Below are 20,634 nucleotides of genomic sequence, written 5' to 3'. Positions count from 1 at the left end.
TCCTGTAAATCTATTGTGGACATATAATGCTCTTGCTGAACAAAAGGCAGGATAGTCCTTATAGTTACAATTTTGAATGTTGGTATCCTTACATAACTATTCAATATTTTTAGATCCAGAACTGGTCTGAAGGAATTCTCCTTCTTTGGTACAATGAAGAGATTTGAATAAAACCCCAGCCCCTGTTCCAGAACTGGAACTGGCATAATTACTCCAGCCAACTCTAGATCTGAAACACATTTCAGAAATGCTTGAGCCTTCGCTAGGTTTACTGGGACACAGAAAGAAAAAATCTCTTTGCAGGAGGCCTTATCTTGAAGCCAATTCTGTACCCTTCTGAAACAATGTTCTGAATCCAGAGATTGTGAACGGAATTGAACCAAATTTCTTTGAAAAAACGTAATCTGCCCCCTACCACCTGAGCTGGAATGAGGGCCGCACCTTCATGTGGACTTGGGAGCTGGCTTTGGTTTTCTAAAAGGCTTGGATTTATTCCAGACTGGAGATGGTTTCCAAACTTTTGTTCCTTGTTGTGACGAAAGGAACGAAAACGATTAATAGACCTAAATTTACCTTTAGATTTTTTATCCTGTGGTAAAAAAGTTCCTTTCCCTCCAGTAACAGTTGAGATAATAGAATCCAACTGAGAACCAAATAATTTATTACCCTGGAAAGAAAGGGAAAGCAGAGTAGACTTAGAAGACATATCAGCATTCCAAGTTTTAAGCCATAAAGCTCTTCTAGCTAAAATAGCTAGAGACATATACCTGACATCAACTCTAATGATATCAAAGATGGCATCACAAATAAAATTATTAGCATGTTGTAGAAGAATAATAATGCTATGAGAATTATGATCTGTTACTTGTTGCGCTAAAGCTTCTAACCAAAAGGTTGAAGCTGCAGCAACATCCACTAAATATATAGCAGGTCTAAGAAGATTACCTGAACACAAGTAAGCTTTTCTTAGAAAGGATTCAATTTTCCTATCTAAAGGATCCTTAAAGGAAGTACCATCTGCCGTAGGAATAGTAGTACGCTTAGCAAGAGTAGAGACAGCCCCATCAACCTTAGGGATTTTGTCCCAAAATTCTAATCTGTCAGATGGCACAGGATATAATTGCTTAAAACGTTTAGAAGGAGTAAATGAATTACCCAAATTATTCCATTCCCTGGAAATTACTTCAGAAATAGCACCAGGGACAGGAAAAACTTCTGGAATAACTACAGGAGATTTAAAAACCTTATCTAAACGTTTAGATTTAGTATCAAGAGGACTAGAATCCTCAATTTCTAATGCAATTAGGACTTCTTTAAATAAAGAACGAATAAATTCCATTTTAAATAAATATGAAGATTTATCAGCATCAACCTCTGAGACAGAATCCTCTGAATCAGAAGAAACAATATCAGTATCAGAATGATGATGTTCATTTAAAAATTCATCTGAAAAATGAGAAGTTTTAAAAGACTTTTTACGTTTACTAGAAGGAGGAATAACAGACATAGCCTTCTTAATGGATTTAGAAACAAAATCTCTTATGTTATCAGGAACACTCTGAGTATTAGATGTTGACGGAACAGCAACAGGTAATGTAACAGTACTAAAGGAAATATTATCTGCATTAGCAAGTTTGTCATGACAAACAGTACAAACAACAGCTGGAGGAACAGATACCAAAGGTTTACAGCAGATACACTTAGCTTTGGTAGCTCCAGCACCAGGCAGGGATATTCCAGAAGTATCTTCTGACTCAGCTTCAACGTGGGACATCTTGCAATATGTAATAGAAAAAACAACATATAAAGCAAAATTGATCAAATTCCTTAAATGACAGTTTCAGGAATGGGAAAAAAATGCCATAGAACAAGCTTCTAGCAACCAGAAACACAAAAGAATGAGACTTAAATAATGTGGAGACAATAGTGACGCCCATATTTTTTAAGCGCCAAAAAAGACGCCCACATTATTTGGCGCCTAAATGCTTTTGGCGCCAAAATGACGCCACATCCGGAACGCCGACACCTTTGGCACAAAAAACGTCAAAAATGACGCAACTTCCGGCGACACGTATGACGCCGGAAACAGAAAAATATTTTTGCGCCAAAAAAGTCCGCGCCAAGAATGACGCAATAAAATGAAGCATTTTCAGCCCCCGCGAGCCTAACAGCCCACAGGGAAAAGTCAAATTTTTAAGGTAAGAAAAAATTATTTATTCATATGCATTATCCCAAATATGAAACTGACTGTCTGAAATAAGGAATGTTGAACATCCTGAGTCAAGGCAAATAAATGTTTGAATACATATATTTAGAACTTTATATAAAAGTGCCCAACCATAGCTTAGAGTGTCACAGAAAATAAGACTTACTTACCCCAGGACACTCATCTACATGTAGTAGAAAGCCAAACCAGTACTGAAACGAGAATCAGTAGAGGAAATGGTATATATAAGAGTATATCGTCGATCTGAAAAGGGAGGTAAGAGATGAATCTCTACGACCGATAACAGAGAACCTATGAAATAGACCCCGTAGAAGGAGATCACTGCATTCAAATAGGCAATACTCTCCTCACATACCTCTGACATTCACTGCACGCTGAGAGGAAAACCGGGCTCCAACCTGCTGCGGAGCGCATATCAACGTAGAATCTAGCACAAACTTACTTCACCACCTCCATAGGAGGCAAAGTTTGTAAAACTGATTTGTGGGTGTGGTGAGGGGTGTATTTATAGGCATTTTGAGGTTTGGGAAACTTTGCCCCTCCTGGTAGGAATGTATATCCCATACGTCACTAGCTCATGGACTCTTGCCAATTACATGAAAGAAATACCAGATAAGCAGTCACTGGCATGAGAAAGGACAGATGGAGAGAGAGCAGGGGTGCAGAGGTAGATCTGGGTGTCATCAGCATAGAGGTGATATTTGAAGCCATAACTGTTGATAAGTTTACCCAGCGAAGAAGTATAGATGGAGAAGAGTAGAGGACCCAGAACAGATCCTTGAGGTACTCCAACAGACAGAGGCATAGGAGAGGAGTCGCCGCCAGCAAATGACAGAGAAAAAGACCTGTGAGAAAGATAGGAGTGAATCCAGGAAAGAGCAGTGTCACCGAGGCCAAAAGAGCTAAGGGTGTGTAGGAGGAGGGGGTGGTCAACTGTGTCAAAGGCAGCTGAGAGTTCAAGTAAGATGAGTATAGAGTAGTGGCCAATATTTTTAGCAGAGAGAAGATCGTTAGTAACCTTAGTAAGGGCAGTCTCAGTTGAGTGTTTGAGGCAGAATCCAGATTGCAGGGGGTCAAGCAAAGAGTTGGTGGACAGGAAGTGGGTTAGGCGATTGTAAACTAGTTTTTCCAAGGAGTTTTGATGTTAGTGGAAGTAGTGATATGGGATGGTAGCTTTCAGGAGAATTGGGGTCGAGGGAGGGTTTTTTTTTTAGTATGGGAGTGACTTTTGCGTGTTTGAAAGAAGATGGGAATGAGCCAGGAGTGAGATAGGTTGAAGATGTAAGAGCAGGAGTGAGGGTGGAAGACAGGGATGGTATTAGATGGAAAGGGATAGGGTCGAGTGGGCAGGTAGTGAGGCGTGAGGAAGATAGTAAGGAAGAGACTTCATTCTCAGTGGCTGGATGGAAGATGAAGAGAGTGGCAGAGGGAGTAACCTGGCCTGTTGTTGGAATATTGCAGGTTGGTGTTGGGATGTTGCTTTGGATAGTATGTGTTTTGTTTAAAAAGGAGTCTGTCAGGTCTTGAGCACTAAAGACAGATGGGGAGGTGGAACAGGTGGGTAGAGGAGAGTGTTTAAGGTGGAGAAGAGTCGTTTAGGGTTTGAGGAAAGAGTAGATATGAGAGAAGAGAAGTAGGTTTGCTTGGCTAAGTGAAGAGCAGAATTGTATGGACGAAAAATGAACTTATAGTGTATAAAATAATAAATAATAAATATGTTATGCATAAACCGTACTGTTAGCCATTCTTGTTCGTTTAGGATAATACGGATTATAAAATGTCAGCACCATGAACCAGTAAAAGCAATACGCTGTTACATAGGTTGATTCTTACAACAACTTAACTTCCAAGCGTGCTCTGTGTGCGTGCGCAATTCATAGGCAAACACGGCCCTTAAGGTAACCACTTGGAGCCCACATAGTACCTGATAGTTCCAACACCCCACTCAGCCCAACGCAGCCTTACCCGCATTCTACGCACAGTACTCACTCCCGGACTCCCGTCCGTCCACTATAGGCGGATTGAGCGTCTTCCTCGTGCTTTTGATGACGTCACCGGATCAGCGGCCTACACTTCCTGGTTGTTGTGGGTCTGCGGAACAGGATTTCTTCTTACTCATTCAGCCCACGTCGGCTCTGGTGGCTCTAGTGGGGTGCGATACAGGTAATCCTAGTGCAGATTGTCCGTACAGTCATAACGTAATCATTAGACTTTACTGTTGCAGCATATAATTTGGCTCCAAATGAAGTGCTACAAAACCCAAATCCGACTCCATCTGACTAACATTATTATCCCAATCCTGCATGCCTCATGTCATGGGGTCAAACTTTACACAGATCTTTAATTCATTCCTAACATCCAGTCTTTGGCCAATTCCTGCTGTTTTCATCATTAAAACATTTCCAACATTCGTCACTTCCTCACACAAGACATAACTAAGATTTAAATCCACTCATTTCTAACCTTGGCTATTGCAACTTCATCCTCTCTGGTCTCTCTAGCTGTTGTCTATCTCCTTTATAGTCCCTAATGAATGCCTCTGTCAAGCTGATTTCTGATACACGTAGCTCCACATATGCTGCACCTCTGTACCAATCCTTTTACTGCCCTCTACCCATTTGTCTTCTATAAATTCTACCTTTACATATGTTTGTTTATAGCGCTGCAGAATCTCTTGGCACTCTACAAATAACGGATTATTACAATTATTACTTAGATGAGAGTAAAAAAAAAAAAAAAAAATCTTTATAAAGAGGAAAGATCTTTTTAAAAAGTCAATAAACCAGCACTACAATGCCGTTCCAGAGCTAACAACCTATGCATTTAACCCTTTTACACAGAGGTTAGGCACATTGGTATAGGAAAGCAAAATGAAAATTTATGCTTACCTGATAAATGTATTTGTTTTTTGACACAATGAGTCCATGGATCATCTTTATTACTAATGGGAAATTCACCTTCTGGTCAGCAGGAGGCGGCAAAGCTGTTAAATATCTCCTCCCTTCCCTGCCACTCCAGTCATTCAATCGAAGTTAAGGATAGAAAGGAAAAACCAAGGTGCAGAGGTGTCTGAAGTTTATAATAACCAACAACCTGTCTTACAAGAACAGGGCGGGCCGTGGACTCATCATGTCAAAAAAGAAATAAAATTATCAGGTAAGCATAAATTTTCTTTTCTTTATGACACTATAAGTCCACGGATCATCTAAATTACTAATGGGATTCAATACCCAAGCTAGAGTACAAAGATGATACGGGAGGGACAAGACAGGGAACCTAAACGGAAGGCACCACTGCTTGAAGAACCTTTCTCCCAAAAGCGGCCTCAGCCGAGGCAAAAGTGTCAAATTTGTAGAACTTTGAAAAAATGTGAAGAGAGGACCAAGTTGCAGCCTTACAAATCTGTTCCACAGAAGCTTCATTTTTGAATGCCCATGAGAAAGCAACAGCCCTCGTGGAATGAGCCGTAACTCTCTCAGGAGGCTGCTGTCCAGCAGTCTCATATGCAAAACGTATGATACTCTTCAGACAAAAAGAAAGAGAAGAAGCCGTAGCTTTCTGTCCCTTACGTTTTCCTGAGAAAAACACAAACAAAGAAGAAGACTGACGAAAGTCCTTAGTCGCCTGCATGTAAAACTTTAAAGCACGGACCACATCCAAATTATGCAGAAGTCATTCTTTCTGAGGAGGAGGATTAGGACACAAAGGAGGAACAACAATCGCCTGACTAATGTTCCAATCAGAAACAACCTTTGGAAGAAATCCTAATTTAGTACGTAAAATTACCTTATCTGAATAGTCCTGTTACTAAAGACCTCACCAGACCCCTCAATTCTTTTGAAACACTGTGCACAACCCCCTCCATGGTTAGATCTCACATCTCCATAATATACAAATTACTCAGAGGCTCCTTCCCAGCTAAGAGACCCTCAAATATACCTAAATGAGAGAGGGAACTTGATACGGTTCTGTCTGAGGCTCAATGGAACCATATTTTTATGGAAACTAAAAAGTCGTCCATTTCATTGGTGTTTGCTGAGAATGAACTACAAACTATTATCCAGGTGGTACCTAACTCCACAACGACTCCATAGTATCTTTCCAAATTCCTCCTCTCTTTGCTGGAGACACTGTGGTGGAACGGGAACTCTGTCACACATATGGTGGTCATGCCCTCTTATACAGACATACTGGTCAAACATCTCTAAATGCATTAATGTCACCCTAGGGTTTAATATCACACTCTCTCCTACTATAGTTCTGTTACAAGATACTCCTCCTATCTCCTGCAAATATTGTAAACATCTATTCCGTTGCCTACTTAACTGCGCTAAACGCCTCATACCTAGATTCTGGAACGCCAAACAGACCCCTAATTTCTCTATGTGGTTAAGAGAAGTGGATTACATTTTATCATTGGAACAAATACACTACACTTTCATGAGTAAACAAGATTTTATTGCAGACATCATGTACATTTGGGAACAAAAGAAAACTTAACTTTAAAGTGTCGTGGTTGGTGTGCTACCTTTAGATTTGTGAAATTTGTATCGCCTTTCCTTAGAAAAGGTTTAAATTTGAATGTACTTTTTAACATTGTGTTAACTGTACTGATGAACTATAAACTTCCTTGTATGGCTGTGGCTCCTTTGGGAGTGCTGGGATAGATGGCTCATTCGTACTATGGACACTCTTAACTCTGTGTTGACACCTGTTGAACGAATGTTGACATATTTTACTGTAAACATACTTACTAAGCTTGTGTCTCTGTTACTGACACAATGAAAACTGAGATGTAAAATAAATGTGCAAAATTATTCTCTGTACACTTGTTCGAAAAATCAATAAAAACAGTTGATTTAAAAAAAAAAAAACTACCTTATCTGAATGGAAAATAAGGTAAGGAGACTCAATACTGCAATGCCGAGAGCTCTGACACTCTACGAGCAGAAGAAAAAGCAACAATGAATAAAACTTTCCAAGATAACAATTTAATATCTAAGGAATGCATAGACTCAAACGGAGCCCCTTGAAGAGTCATAAGAACCAAATTCAGACTCCATAGCGGAGTAACTGGTTTGAACACAGGCCTGATCCTGACCCAGGCCTGATAAAATCATTGTACATCTGGAAAATCTGTCAGACGTTTATGTAACAAAATTGATAAGGAAGAGACTTAACCCTTTAGGGAACTTGTCGATAATCTCTCCAAACCCTCTTGGAAAAGGACAAAATTCTAGGAATCCTAACTCTACTTCATGAGAAACCCTTGGATTCAAACTCAGAGATATTTATGCCATAACTTTTGGTAAACTTTCTAGTTACAGGCTTATGAGCCTGAATCATGGTCTCTATGACCTAGTCAGAAAACCCTGCTTGGATAAATTTAAGCGTTCAATCCCCAAACAGTCCGCTTCAGAGAAACTAGATTTGGGTGAAGGAAGGACCCCTGTATTAGGTCCTTCCCCAATGGAAAACTCCAGGGAGGAAGAGATGACATGTCCGCCGGATCTGCATACCAAATCCTGCAAGGCCAAACCGGAGCAAAAGAGATCACCTAGGCCCTCTCCTGCCTGATTTGATTAACGACCCGAGGAAGAAAATAAATGGTGGAAATAGGTATGCTAGACTGAAAGTCCAAGGTGCCGCCAGGGCATCTATCAGTACCGCCCAAAGGTCCCTGGACCTTGACCCATACCATGGAAACCTGGTACTCTACCAAGATGCCTTGAGATCCAATTTCATATGACCCCATTTGAGAATCAGGCAGGATAATACTTATGGATGGAGTTACCACTCCCCCGGATGAAAAATCTGCCTGCTCAGAAGTCAGCCTGCCAGATGACCACTCTTGGGATGTGGACCGTCGACAGACAGCAAAAGTGGATTTCCCCCACTGAATTATTTTGGTTATCTCTGTCATTGCTAAGGAACCCCTTGTTCCTCCCAGATGATAGATGTAATTGGCCAATTGTAATCAGATAAACTGGAACGAGTCTCGCTGGGGCCAGGCCAGAAAAGCAATGAAGATTGCTCTCAGCTCTAGAATATTTATAGGAAGAACAGACTCTGATTAAGTCCAAACTTCCCGAAAGAAGATGATCTAGAAACAATTTCAAAGAACCAGCACCTGGAGGTGGATTTGAACACCCAAGCTTCTGCATTCCAAACAGCTGTGCTAGCCACTAAGCTCTGCCAGAGAGACAGCCACTATAGAAGGAACCCTTGTCTCCTGCTCCAGTAATATTTGAGGAGACAAGTCCGCATAATCTACGTTACATTGTTTGAACATGTTTAACTGCAGAGGTATGAGGTGAACCCGACCAAACGGGTTAATGTCCATTGCGGCCACCATCAGCCTGATACCTCCATGCACTGAGCCACTGATGGCAAAGGAGTAGACTGCAGAACTAGACCAGAATCGAAATCCTTTATTTACTGACTTCTGTCAGAAAAACTATGATTCTAAGAAAGATAGTCTCTTTAGAATTAAGCAGCTCTTTTCCACATGAGGAATCTTGCTTGTTGAAAGGATGGCGCATGAAGCAGGATGTCGCCCCGATAGGGCGCCACTGCAGTGCTCCGTAACTAAAGCACTACCAACAGCAACCCCAAAACCCTTGAGAAAAATTCTGGGAGCTGTAGCAAGACCGAACGGAAGAACCACAAACTGGAAGTCTTTGACTAGAAAAGCAAACCCTTTAAACTTGTGATGATCCTAGTGAATAGGAATATGAAGGTACACATCCTATATGCCATGAACTGACCCTCTTTGGCCCAAGGAAGAATGGAACAAAAAGCTTCCATCTTGATAAGTGAATAAAATTAGTCTGACAGTTCCCTCTCAGGATCATGAACAGAAAAGCATAGAAACCCAGATCTCGTTTGCTTTAGAAGAGGAACTATCCCTCCCAGGTCGGAGAAGCTCCCTACTAATGTAAGAGCGCCTCTCTTTCTGACTGGTCTACTGAAAATCTTGAAGACAGAACCTTGGGAGGAAGAACTTAAACTCAAGTTTGAATCTCAAAACTAAGTTTGAACAAAAAAGGAAAACCTGCCTCCCACAAGATTTTCCTGGATCGGAGGCAGGTTCTTCTTGCTGCCCTTGATTCAATAGCATGCTTTTTGAATTGCATTCCCCTATTCCAAGACTGATTGGGTCCTCCAGGAAGGCTTGGACTGTTCCCGCTTGGAAGAGGGAACAGTGGAGGATTTTCCTTGAAAAGTCGAAAGGAAATAGAATTACTCCGATTTATCTCTCCCCAAAATTCTAGACTTAGATGAGATATCCCTAGACCAGGATCTTAACCATAACGTTCTGCTGGCCATTATAGGAAGCCTGAAATCCTAACTCCCCCTGAAGGCAAGCATCTGAAGACAAGAAGTTGGATAACTTCAAGGCCCTTATCCAGTCCTGGACTACTTTAAGGGGAGTGTCTATCCAATAGGAATAGACAATACATTAAGTGGCTTTTTTTTAAATGCTACCACACTAGTGAAGATAACACTGAAGGTAGCCATTGTAAGACAATGCAACAGATATCACCATGACATTAAAGAAGCGATATCTTGCACAGTAACTCCAGATTGAGTTTGCGAGGAACCGCAGGACACTGCATGTGTTTTATAAAATTTTATGGACACTTTCTTAATTAATCTGACTCACATATGGAAGAATAATTAAGTAAAGTCGTAACCTTTTGTTAATAAAAATTCACATGTAACAAACGTTACTGTCTCTTTAAACGTTAAAGAGCAACTTTTTTTATTTTTATGAGCTCAGAAATGGATGATGTGTACATGAGGAACTTGAGTACTGCAAAAAAAAAACCTACACCTCAGCTTGACCCAGCTGAGGTGTCAGACAGTCTCTCTACTCAAATCCTGACTCGGCTGTAGCGCTGTCCTTAAGCACAAGCACTCAAACATAAATTCCTCCGTTCCTTCCGATAACCGGAAGTGTTATGAAGGAGGTGCTGTCTGCTAAGCGCAAAATCATAGCCTTAAATTCCTCCACTCCTTTAGATAACCGGAAGTGTTAGGAAGGAGGCGCCATTTATAAGCCCCACCTCTTGTGGGCGTTTCAATAGCCATCCCTCGGTCACCAAGTACAGCCACCGGGAGCAAAAGAATAGAATGAACAGCTTCAGTTTAAAAAGCTGCTTAGTCCGTTTTCACACTGAGCTCGCTATCTGCCAAACAGCACATCTGAGTCTAAATAAAAAATCTCAATATGTGATCTCCCGGTCACCATTGTTTAAGTACAGCCACCGGGAGCAAAAGAATAGAATGAACAGCTTCAGTTTAATACAGCTGCTTAGATAGTTTGTTACACTAAACAGAGAAACTCCATCACATTGAGCTCGCTCTCTGCCAACAGCTCAAATCTCAATATGTAATCTCCCGGTCGGCCATTATTAGATATGAGACCGCCGGGAGATGAGTCACATGTCGCATTCAGCCCCAGTGCCTGCATCTTAACTGCCATAGTGTCCCCTAATACACTAGGAGAATCTGAGTAACCCTTTAAAGGGCCAGTAAACCTAAAAAATAATGTTATATAATTCTGCACATAGTGCAGAATTATAGAACATTAAATTAGCAGCAGCTTTATAAAACCTAATATTCCCTGTGAATTTTTATAAAAAAAAGGCTGTTTTTCAGACCCGCTCTCTGTGCTCTTCTGAGCGGGTCTGTTTTTATCACAGAGCGCATCTGGCCAGCTGTCTAGTCACAGCCCGGCCCGACCGCGCCACTATACTCCGTGCAGCTCGCTCCCGCTGTCAGACAGAGCAGGAGCGAGCTGCACTGAGTATAATGGCACGGACAGGCCGGGCTGTGACTGGACAGCTGGCCAGATGCATTCTATGATAAAAACAGACCCGCTCAGAAGAGCACAGAGAGCAGGTCTGAAAAAGTAAATTTATTCTTACCTGATAAATTGATTTCTTCTATGATACGACGAGTCCACGGATTCATCCTTTACTTGTGGGATATTATCCTCCTGCTAACAGGAAGTGGCAAAGAGCACCACAGCAGAGCTGTCTATATAGCTCCTTACCTTGACTCCACCCCCCCAGTCATTCGACCAAAGGTATAGGAAGAAAAAGGAGAAACTAAAAGGTGCAGAGGTGACTGAAGTTTTAAATTAAAAAAAATATATAATCTGTCTTAAATTGACAGGGCACGCCGTGGACTCGTCGTATCGTAAAAGAAATCAATTTATCAGGTAAGCATTAATTTACTTTTCTTCTATAAGATACAAGTCCACGGATTCATCCTTCACTTGTGGGATACAATATCAAAGCTACAGGACACGGATGAACGGAAGGGACAAGACAGATACCTAAACAGAAGGCACCACTGCTTGAAGAACTTTTCTCCCAAAAATAGCCTCCGAAGAAGCAAAAGTATCAAATTTGGAAAATTTGGAAAAGGTATGAAGGGAAGACCATGTCGCAGCCTTACAAATCTGTTCAACAGAAGCATCGTTTTTAAAAGCCCATGTGGAAGTCACCGCTCTAGTAGAATGAGCTGTAATCCATTCAGGAGGCTGCTGTCCAGCAGTCTCGTATGCCAAACGGATGATGCTTTTCAGCCAAAAGGAAAAAAGAGGTAGCCGTAGCTTTTTGACCTCTACGCTTTCCAGAATAGACAACAAACAGAGAAGATGTTTGACGGAAATCCTTGGTCGCTTGCAAGTAAAACTGCAAGGCACGAACCACGTCCAAGTTATGTAACAGACGCTCCTTCTTAGAAGAAGGGTTAGAACACAGAGAAGTACCAACAATTTCCTGATTAATATTTTTATTAGAAACAACCTTAGGAAAGAATCCAGGTTTGGTACGCAAAACCACCTTATCAGAATGGAATATAAGATAAGGCGAGTCGCATTGTAATGCAGATAGCTCAGAAACTCTTTGAGCAGAAGAGATAGCAACTAAAAACAGAACTTTCCAAGATAGCAGTTTAATATCTATGGAATGCATAGGTTCAAACGGAACCCCTTGAAGAACTTTAATAACTAAATTCAAACTCCATGGCGGAGAAACCGGTTTAAACACAGGCTTAATTCTAACCAAAGCCTGACAAAACGACTGAACGTCTGGGACATCAGCCAGACGCTTGTGCAGTAAGATTGACAAAGTAGAAATCTGTCCCTTTAAGGAACTAGCTGATAACCCCTTCTCCAATCCTTCTTGGAGAAAGGACAAAATCCTAGGAATCCTGATCTTACTCCATGAGTAGCCCTTGGATTCGCACCAATAAAGATATTTACACCATATCTTATGATAAATTTTCCTAGTGACAGGCTTTCGAGCCTGAATCAAGGTATCAATAACAGACTCAGAGAATCCCCGCTTAGATAAAATCAAGCGTTCAATCTCCAGGCAGTCAGCCGCAGAGAAACTAGATTTGGATGTTGGAACGGACCCTGAATGAGAAGGTCCTGTCTCAGTGGCAGTTTCCACGGTGGCAGAGATGACATTACCACCAGATCTGTATACCAAGTCCTGCGTGGCCACGCAGGTGCTATCAAAATTACCGAAGCCCTCTCCCGTTTGATTCTGGCAATCAGACGAGGAAGGAGAGGAAAAGGAGGAAACACATAAGCCAGGTTGAACGACCACGGTACTGCTAGAGCATCTATCAGTACTGCTTGAGGATCCCTTGATCTGGACCCGTAACAAGGAAATTTGGCATTCTGACAAGATGCCATCAGATCCAATTCTGGTGTGCCCCATTGATGAATTAATTGTGCAAACACCTCTGGATGGAGCTCCCACTCCCCCGGATGAAAATCCGCTTCCCAGTTTTCCACTCCTGGGATATAGATTGCTGATAGATGGCAAGAGTGAGTCTCTGCCCATCGAATGATTTTTTAAACCTTCATCATCGCTAGAGAACTCTTTGTTCCCCCTTGATGATGGATATATGCTACAGTCGTGATATTGTCCGACTGGAATGTTATGAATTTGGCCGAAGCCAGCTGAGGCCACGCCTGAAGCGCGTTGAAAATCGCTCTCAGTTCTAGAATATTTATTGGAAGGAGAGCCTCCTCCTGAGTCCACACACCCTGCGCCTTCAGGGAATTCCAGACTGCACCCCAGCCCAAGAGGCTGGCGTCCGTTGTCACTATAACCCATGCTGGCCTGTGGAAACACATTCCCTGGGTCAGATGATCCTGTGACAACCACCAAAGAAGAGAGAGTCTCTGGTCTCTTGATCCAGATTTATCTGAGGAGATAAATTTGCATAATCCCCATTCCACTGTCTGAGCATGCACAGTTGCAGTGGTCTGAGATGCAAGCGAGCAAACGGAACTATGTCCATTGTCGCTACCATTAGTCCAATTACCTCCATACACTGAGCCACTGACGGCCGAGGAATGGAATTTAGTGCTCGGCAGGTGGTTAAGATCTTTGATTTTTTTGACCTCCATCAGAAAAATGTTCATGTCTACCGAGTCTATCAGAGTTCCTAGGAATGGAACTCTTGTGAGAGTGACAAGTGAACTCTTCTTTATGTTCACCTTCCACCCGTGAGATCTTAGAAAAGCCAACATGATGTCCGTGAGAGATTTGGCTAGATGGTAAGTTGACGCCTGAATCAAGATATCGTCCAGATAGGGCGCCACTGCTATGCCCCGCGGCCTTAGAACTGCCAGAAGGTACCCTAGCACCTTTGTGAAAATTCTGGGAGCTGTGGCCAACCTGAAAGGAAGGGCCACAAACTGATAATGCTTGTCCAGGAAGGCGAACCTGAGGAACTGGTGATGATCTTTGTGGATAGGAATGTGAAGATACGCATCCTTCAAATCCATGGTGGTCATATATTGACCCTACTGGATCATTGGTAAAATTGTCCGAATGGTCTCCATCTTGAAAGATGGGACTCTGAGAAATTTGTTTAGAATCTTGAGATCTAAAATCGGTCTGAAAGTTCCCTCTTTTTTGGGAACCACGAACAGATTGGAGTAAAACCCCTGCCCCTGTTCTGCTTTTGGAACTGGGCAGATTACACCCATAGTATATAGGTCTTCTACACAGCGTAAGAACACCTCTCTTTTTGTCTGGTTTACAGACAACCTTGAAAGATGAAATCTCCCCCTTGGAGGAGAATCTTTGCAATCTAGATGATACCCCTGGGTCACGATTTCTAAAGCCCAGGAATCCTTAACATCTCTTGCCCAAGCCTGAGCGAAGAGAGAAAGTCTGCCCCCTACTAGATCCGGTCCCGGATTAGGGGCTGCCCCTTCATGCTGTCTTGGTAGCAGCAGCTGGCTTCTTGGCCCGTTTAACTTTATTCCAGGTCTGGTTAGGTCTCCAGACTGATTTGGACTGAGTAAAATTCTCCTCCTGCTTTGTGGCAGGGGAGGAGGTAGAGGGACCACCTTTGAAGTTTCGAAAGGAACGAAAATTATTTTGTTTGGCCCTCATTCTATTTGTCTTATCCTGAGGATGGGCATGGCCTTTTCCTCCAGTGATGTCGGAAATTATCTCCTTCAGTTCAGGCCCGAATAGAATCTTACCTTTGAATGGAATAGCTAACAGCTTAGATTTTGATGACACATCAGCAGACCAGGACTTAAGCCATAACTCTCTACGCGCTAAAATGGCAAATCCTGAATTCTTTGCAGCTAATTTAGCCAGTTGAAAAGCGGCATCTGTAATAAAAGAATTAGCTAGCTTGAGAGCCTTAATTCTATCTAAAATATCATCTAATGGGGTCTCAACCTTAAGAGACTCCTCTAGAGCCTCAAACCAAAAAGCCGCTGCAGTAGTAACTGGAACAATGCACGCTATAGGTTGTAGAAGAAAACCCTGATGAATAAACAATTTCTATAGAAGACCCTCTAATTTTTTATCCATAGGATCTTTGAAAGCACAACTGTCCTCAATAGGTATTGTTGTATGCTTAGCCAGGGTAGAAATAGCTCACTCCACCTTAGGGACCGTCTGCCACGAATCCCGAATGGTGTCAGATATGGGAAACATTTTCTTAAAAGTAGGAGGGGGAGAGAACGGAATGCCTGGTCTATCCCATTCCTTAGTAACAATGTCCGAAATCCTCTTAGGGACTGGAAAAACAGTGTAAGTAGGGACCTCTATATATCTATCCATTTTACACAATTTCTCTGGTGGAATTACAATAGGGTCACAATCATCCAGAGTCGCTAAAACTTCCCTGAGCAACAAGCGGAGGTGTTCAAGCTTAAACTTAAAGGCCGTCATATCCGAGTCTGTTTGAGGGAACATCTTTCCTGAATCAGAAAGCTCTCCCTCAGACAGCAATTCCCCCACCCCCAAATCAGAACATTGTGAGGGTACATCAGAGATGGCCAATAAAGCATCAGAGGGCTCAGCATTTACTCTAATACCGGACCTACTGCGCTTCCCCTGCAAACCAGGCAGTTTAGATAATACCTCTGTGAGGGTAGTAGATATAACTGCGGCCATATCTTGCAGGGTGAAAGAATTAGACGCACTAGAAGTACTTGGCGTCGCTTGAGCGGGCATTAAAGGTTGTGACACTTGGGGAGAGGTAGATGGCATAACCCGATTCTCTTCTGACTGAGAATCATCCTGAGACATACTTTTATCAGCTAAAATATGTTCTTTGCAATGCAAGGCCCTTTCAAGTACATGAGGGACACATTTTAAGTGGGGGTTCCACAATGGCTTCTAAACACATGGAACATTGGCTTTCCTCAATGTCAGACATGTTAAACAGGCTAGTCTACAAACAGGCTTGAAAACACTTTATTTAGTGAAAAAATAACAATCTGAAAAAAACGGTACTGCGCCTTTAAGAGAAAAAAAGCATACAATTTTTCCAAAACTGCTTTCAAACAATAAAATTATGCCAATTTTATGATAAAAGTAGGGCTGCAATTGGATAAAAAGAGAATCAATAATAATTTTCTATGTTTTAAACAAAATCCACATACTGAGTGTTACAAATATAAACTTCAAACTAAAACTTTACATTAACACAACTGTTTCTTTAATTTTTAAGCAGCAGAGCACAATTTTATAATTAAACAAAACAAAACCACAAACTGTTTGAAAAGAGGTAGAACTAGAAAGAGTTAGACTATCACTGTTAATAACATTCTGTTATTCACTCTTTCAGAAACTTTGCATTGAAATGCAAAAATCTCAACATGTCCACATGCTTCTGGTTAAAGCTGGTTATCTGTTTGCAGCTATATTTCCTGCAGCAGAGAAAAGGCTGTTGAGGTGTATAAGTAGAGTTTTGCCAATTTCACCAAAGTGGGATATTTATCTTTGTTAACTCTTCACCAATGCTAAGTGTTTTCTACCTTGGCAAGAGGCCTCTCAATAAAGTAACCCTTGACTTCATTCTAACATTAAAAATATCTTGAATATCTATATGCAATGGTAAATAACCAGCTATAAGGTTAGGGGAAATATCTATACTTATAAAGGTTGAATCTGGTACATATTATCACAATTTATTAAAAATATAATAAAAAATAAAAAACAAAATCAAAAGCGCTAAGGCCTGTATATCAATAACAGGACAAAGCCTTACACATTTATTTATAAAGTACATATAATCAAATAGCAAGCAATACGCTAATAATTGTGCAAACAGATAATAGTGCACATCAATTTAAATAACTCCCATCAATCTAGGGGCAAGGTGTAAACAACAAGCTTGGTACTATATCATGAAAAGCATAGTTCCAAATCACCAGATTTAATATAAACAATCCAAATGATGACTATTATATCTGGGTCGCACATAAGCCAGGGGTAGTTGTAAACTTATACTGTCCTGAAAAAGTGAAAAGTAGACGTCTGTAGATGTCCTTTAGGATAAGGACATAACCATAAAACACAATACCATATGCAGGAGTTCATTGGAGTGAAGCAGCTGGTGTTGTGCACAGACCAACTAATTGCAAACCGATTAATCGATTATGAGATTCGTTTACAACTATTTTCATAATCAATTATCGATTATGACGATTAGTTGTTGCAGCTCTAGATAAAAGCATCCCAACTTGACAGCTAAGTTTGCCCCACAAGCAAAGGAATACTTAACCCTTACCAAAAAAACGCTGTGCTATAAAACGCTAATTTCAAATAAAAAAACACCCCCTGCACCTCGCCACAGCCCTGCTGTGGCGCCTACCTGCCCTCAGGGGTCTGTAAAATTGGATGAAACCTTCGATTTGGCCCAATACTGCTCTGAAAGGCCCACTGGAGTTGGAGCTTGCTTCTTGTCTGGGAAAAACAACTGCGCAACTGAGGCGCGAAAATAGGCCCTGCCCATCTCACTCAATGTCTCACAGCCTAAAATAACCGCACCAGAGCGGTCTAAAACCTAGCCATGTGGGTTCATAAACCCATAAATGAAGCCATGTGTACCCCTCTTATACCCATGTGGGTTCATATAAAGTAGAAAAACGTCTATCACAAAAAACGTTATCTGTAACTCCCAGTCATGAAAACGTTTGCCCACAAACATCATAACATCAGTGTCAACCATTTTTTTATAGCCCAATATGCAAGTTCAGTAATACCCCTCTTTATACTTTAGGATTACTGCTTACCCTTTCCCTCATGGGGATACTGTCAGCCAATTCTGAAATAACACAGTCTCTCCAGAAAAAAAATGACTAAACATACCTCACTGCTTATAGCATGAAAATCGTTCCTCACACTGAAGTTTCTTAAGTACTCCTCAGCCATTCTGTGGGAACTACTCTGGATCTTAGTAACAACTGCTAAGATCTTCAGCCTCCAGGCAGAAGTCTTTATCCATCTGCTGACTGGGAGAAAATAGCACACACCGGTACCATTTAAAATAAAAAACTCTTGCTTGAAGAAAATAAAAAAGTAAATTTATGCTTACCTGATAAATTAATTTCTTCTATGGTAAGACGAGTCCACTGATTCATCCTTTACTTGTGGGATATTATCCTCCTGTTAACAGGAAGTGGCAAAGAGCACCACAGCAGAGCTGTCTATATAGCTCCTCCCTTAGCTCCACCCCCCAGTCATTCGACCGAAGGTACAGGAAGAAAGAGGAGAAACTAAAAGGTGCAGAAGTGACTGAAGTTTAAAATCAAAAAATATAATCTGTCTTAAAATGACAGGGCGGGCCGTGGACTCGTCGTACCATAGAAGAAATGAATTTATCAGGTAATAAGCATAAATTTACTTTTCTTCTATAAGGTACGACGAGTCCACGGATTCATCCTTTACTTGTGGGATACAATACCAAAGCTACAGGACACGGATGAACGGGAGGGACAAGACAGATGGTTAAACAGAAGGCACCACTGCTTGAAGAACTTTTCTCCCAAAAATAGCCTCCGAAGAAGCAAAAGTATCAAATTTGTAAAATTTTGAAAAGGTATAAAGCGAAGACCAAGTCGCAGCCTTACAAATCTGTTCAACAGAAGCATCATTTTTAAAAGCCCATGTGGAAGCCACCACACTAGTAGAGTGAGCTATAATCCTTTCAGCAGGCTGCTGTCCAGCAGTCGCGTATGCCAAACGGATGATGCTTTTCAGCCAAAAAGAAAGAGGTAGCCGTAGCTTTTTTACCTCTACGTTTTCCAGAATAGACAACAAACAAAGAAGATGTTTGACGGAAATCTTTGGGTTGCTTGCAAGTAAAACTTCAAAGCACGAACCACGTCCAAGTTGTACAACAGACGCTCCTTCTTAGAGGAAGGATTAGGACACAGAGAAGGAACAACAATTTCCTGATTGATATTCCTATCAGTAAGAACCTTAGGAAGGAATCCAGATTTGGTACGCAAAACCACCTTATCAGCATGGAAAACAAGATAAGGCGAGTCGCATTGCAATGCAGATAGTTCAGAAACTTTTCGAGCCGAAGAGATAGCAACTAAAAACAGAACTTTCCAAGATAGAAGCTTAATATCTATGGAATCTTTCACTTTACCCTTCCTAGTACTTAGAGTAGGCAAAGCGAATGACTGGGGGTGGAGTCAAGGGAGGAGCTATATAGACAGCTCTGCTGTGGTGCTCTTTGCCACTTCCTCTTAGCAGGAGGATAATATCCCACAAGTAAAGGATGAATCTGTGGACTCGTCGTATCTTATAGAAGAAAACAGTCTTTTTTTATAAAAATTCACAGGGAATATTAGGTTTTATAAAGCTGCTGCTAATATAATGTTATGTAATTCTGCACTATGTGCAGAATTATATAACATTATTTTTTAGGTTTACTGGCCCTTTAACAAGAGCCCAAGTTCGATGCGGTCTGAATAAAAGCAATAAAGTGCCCACCCTTTTTCTGAGCTGTTTTCCTTTTCTACCCCCAGAAATAAAGTCAGCACTTACCTCATCTTCTGCCTGGCAGCAAGGCAGTTCCCAGGTTTGAGAGGTACTCTCTCTCCCATGGACCTGTAAATAAACGAAAGTCCTGAGTAAAATCCCTCAGGTTTTCAGGGTAAGGGCAGCATCAGAATATGGGAGGCGCAGTGAGAATTATGTCCCACAAGTTCCCACTGCTTTAAAGCCACCACTGCTCTACTGAAGAGACTGATATGGACTACGGCTACACCCTAGAACAAAGCAGCACAATCTTGTACTACTTTAAAAATAATAAATGCTTGATTGAAGAATCTTTTTCTAACACCTCACTTTACCACTTCCTATCACTAACGTAGGCAAAGAAAATGACTGGAGTGGGAGGGAAGGGAGGAGCTATTTAACAACTTTGCTCTGGTGCTTTTTGCCACCTCCTGCTGACCAGGAGGTGAATATCCCATTAGTAATAAAGATGATTTGTGGACTCAACGTGTCATAAAAAAGAAAGCAGAATAAGAGAATGCCCTAAACATTACAGCATTTTCATATTACAGGTTTGTGCTTCTTTAAGCACAAAAAGACTTGCATAAACACAAACACACATACTAATATGCTTTTTCACCAAGAGGAGTGAAAGCGCTTAAACAGATTTTTTAAAAAGACGAGATCATGGATTATGTTTTTGCTATTCTCCATACTTACCACTATTTAAACTTTCAACTCTTAATGGCAAACCAGACTGAGCTATTGCTACAAGCTTTAATGCAATGTAGAACTGGCTTCTTCCAAAGTAGCCAAGCCTTGTTGCTCCACACAGTTCCATTATCTGCAAAACAGTAGGTACATTTTTGCTTTAATCCTAGTTTGAATTACAAATTGGGAAAAATTATAAATATAAATTAAAAACACAACTAAAATTTGATTAGTGTTAAATAAAATTTGCCAAAAGCTTAGCTTTAAAAAAGGGACATTAAACTGCTGCGTACATCAACAGTAGAATGTTTACTATCTCACCATGTTATTGTTTTACATCCTGTACCTGCAGCTCTCTTTAAAGGGACATTAAACCCAAAAAAAACATAATTT

General features: G+C 41.1%; 1 protein-coding gene across 1 annotated transcript in view; it reads right to left on the bottom strand.

The window, feature by feature from the left end:
• The window catches only part of REPS1 (RALBP1 associated Eps domain containing 1), a 704,997-nt gene that overhangs the window by 585,682 nt on the left and 98,681 nt on the right, over window positions 1-20,634 (bottom strand). Inside the window, 1 exon segment of the mRNA XM_053710662.1 lies at window positions 20,251-20,374. Coding sequence (XP_053566637.1) covers window positions 20,251-20,374 — 124 coding nt within the window.

The sequence above is a fragment of the Bombina bombina genome, chromosome 4, assembly GCF_027579735.1.
Source record: "Bombina bombina isolate aBomBom1 chromosome 4, aBomBom1.pri, whole genome shotgun sequence".
Classification (NCBI taxonomy): domain Eukaryota; kingdom Metazoa; phylum Chordata; class Amphibia; order Anura; family Bombinatoridae; genus Bombina; species Bombina bombina.
The sequence above is the reverse complement of the archived record's forward strand: the minus strand, read 5'-3'. Positions and strand labels throughout refer to the sequence as shown.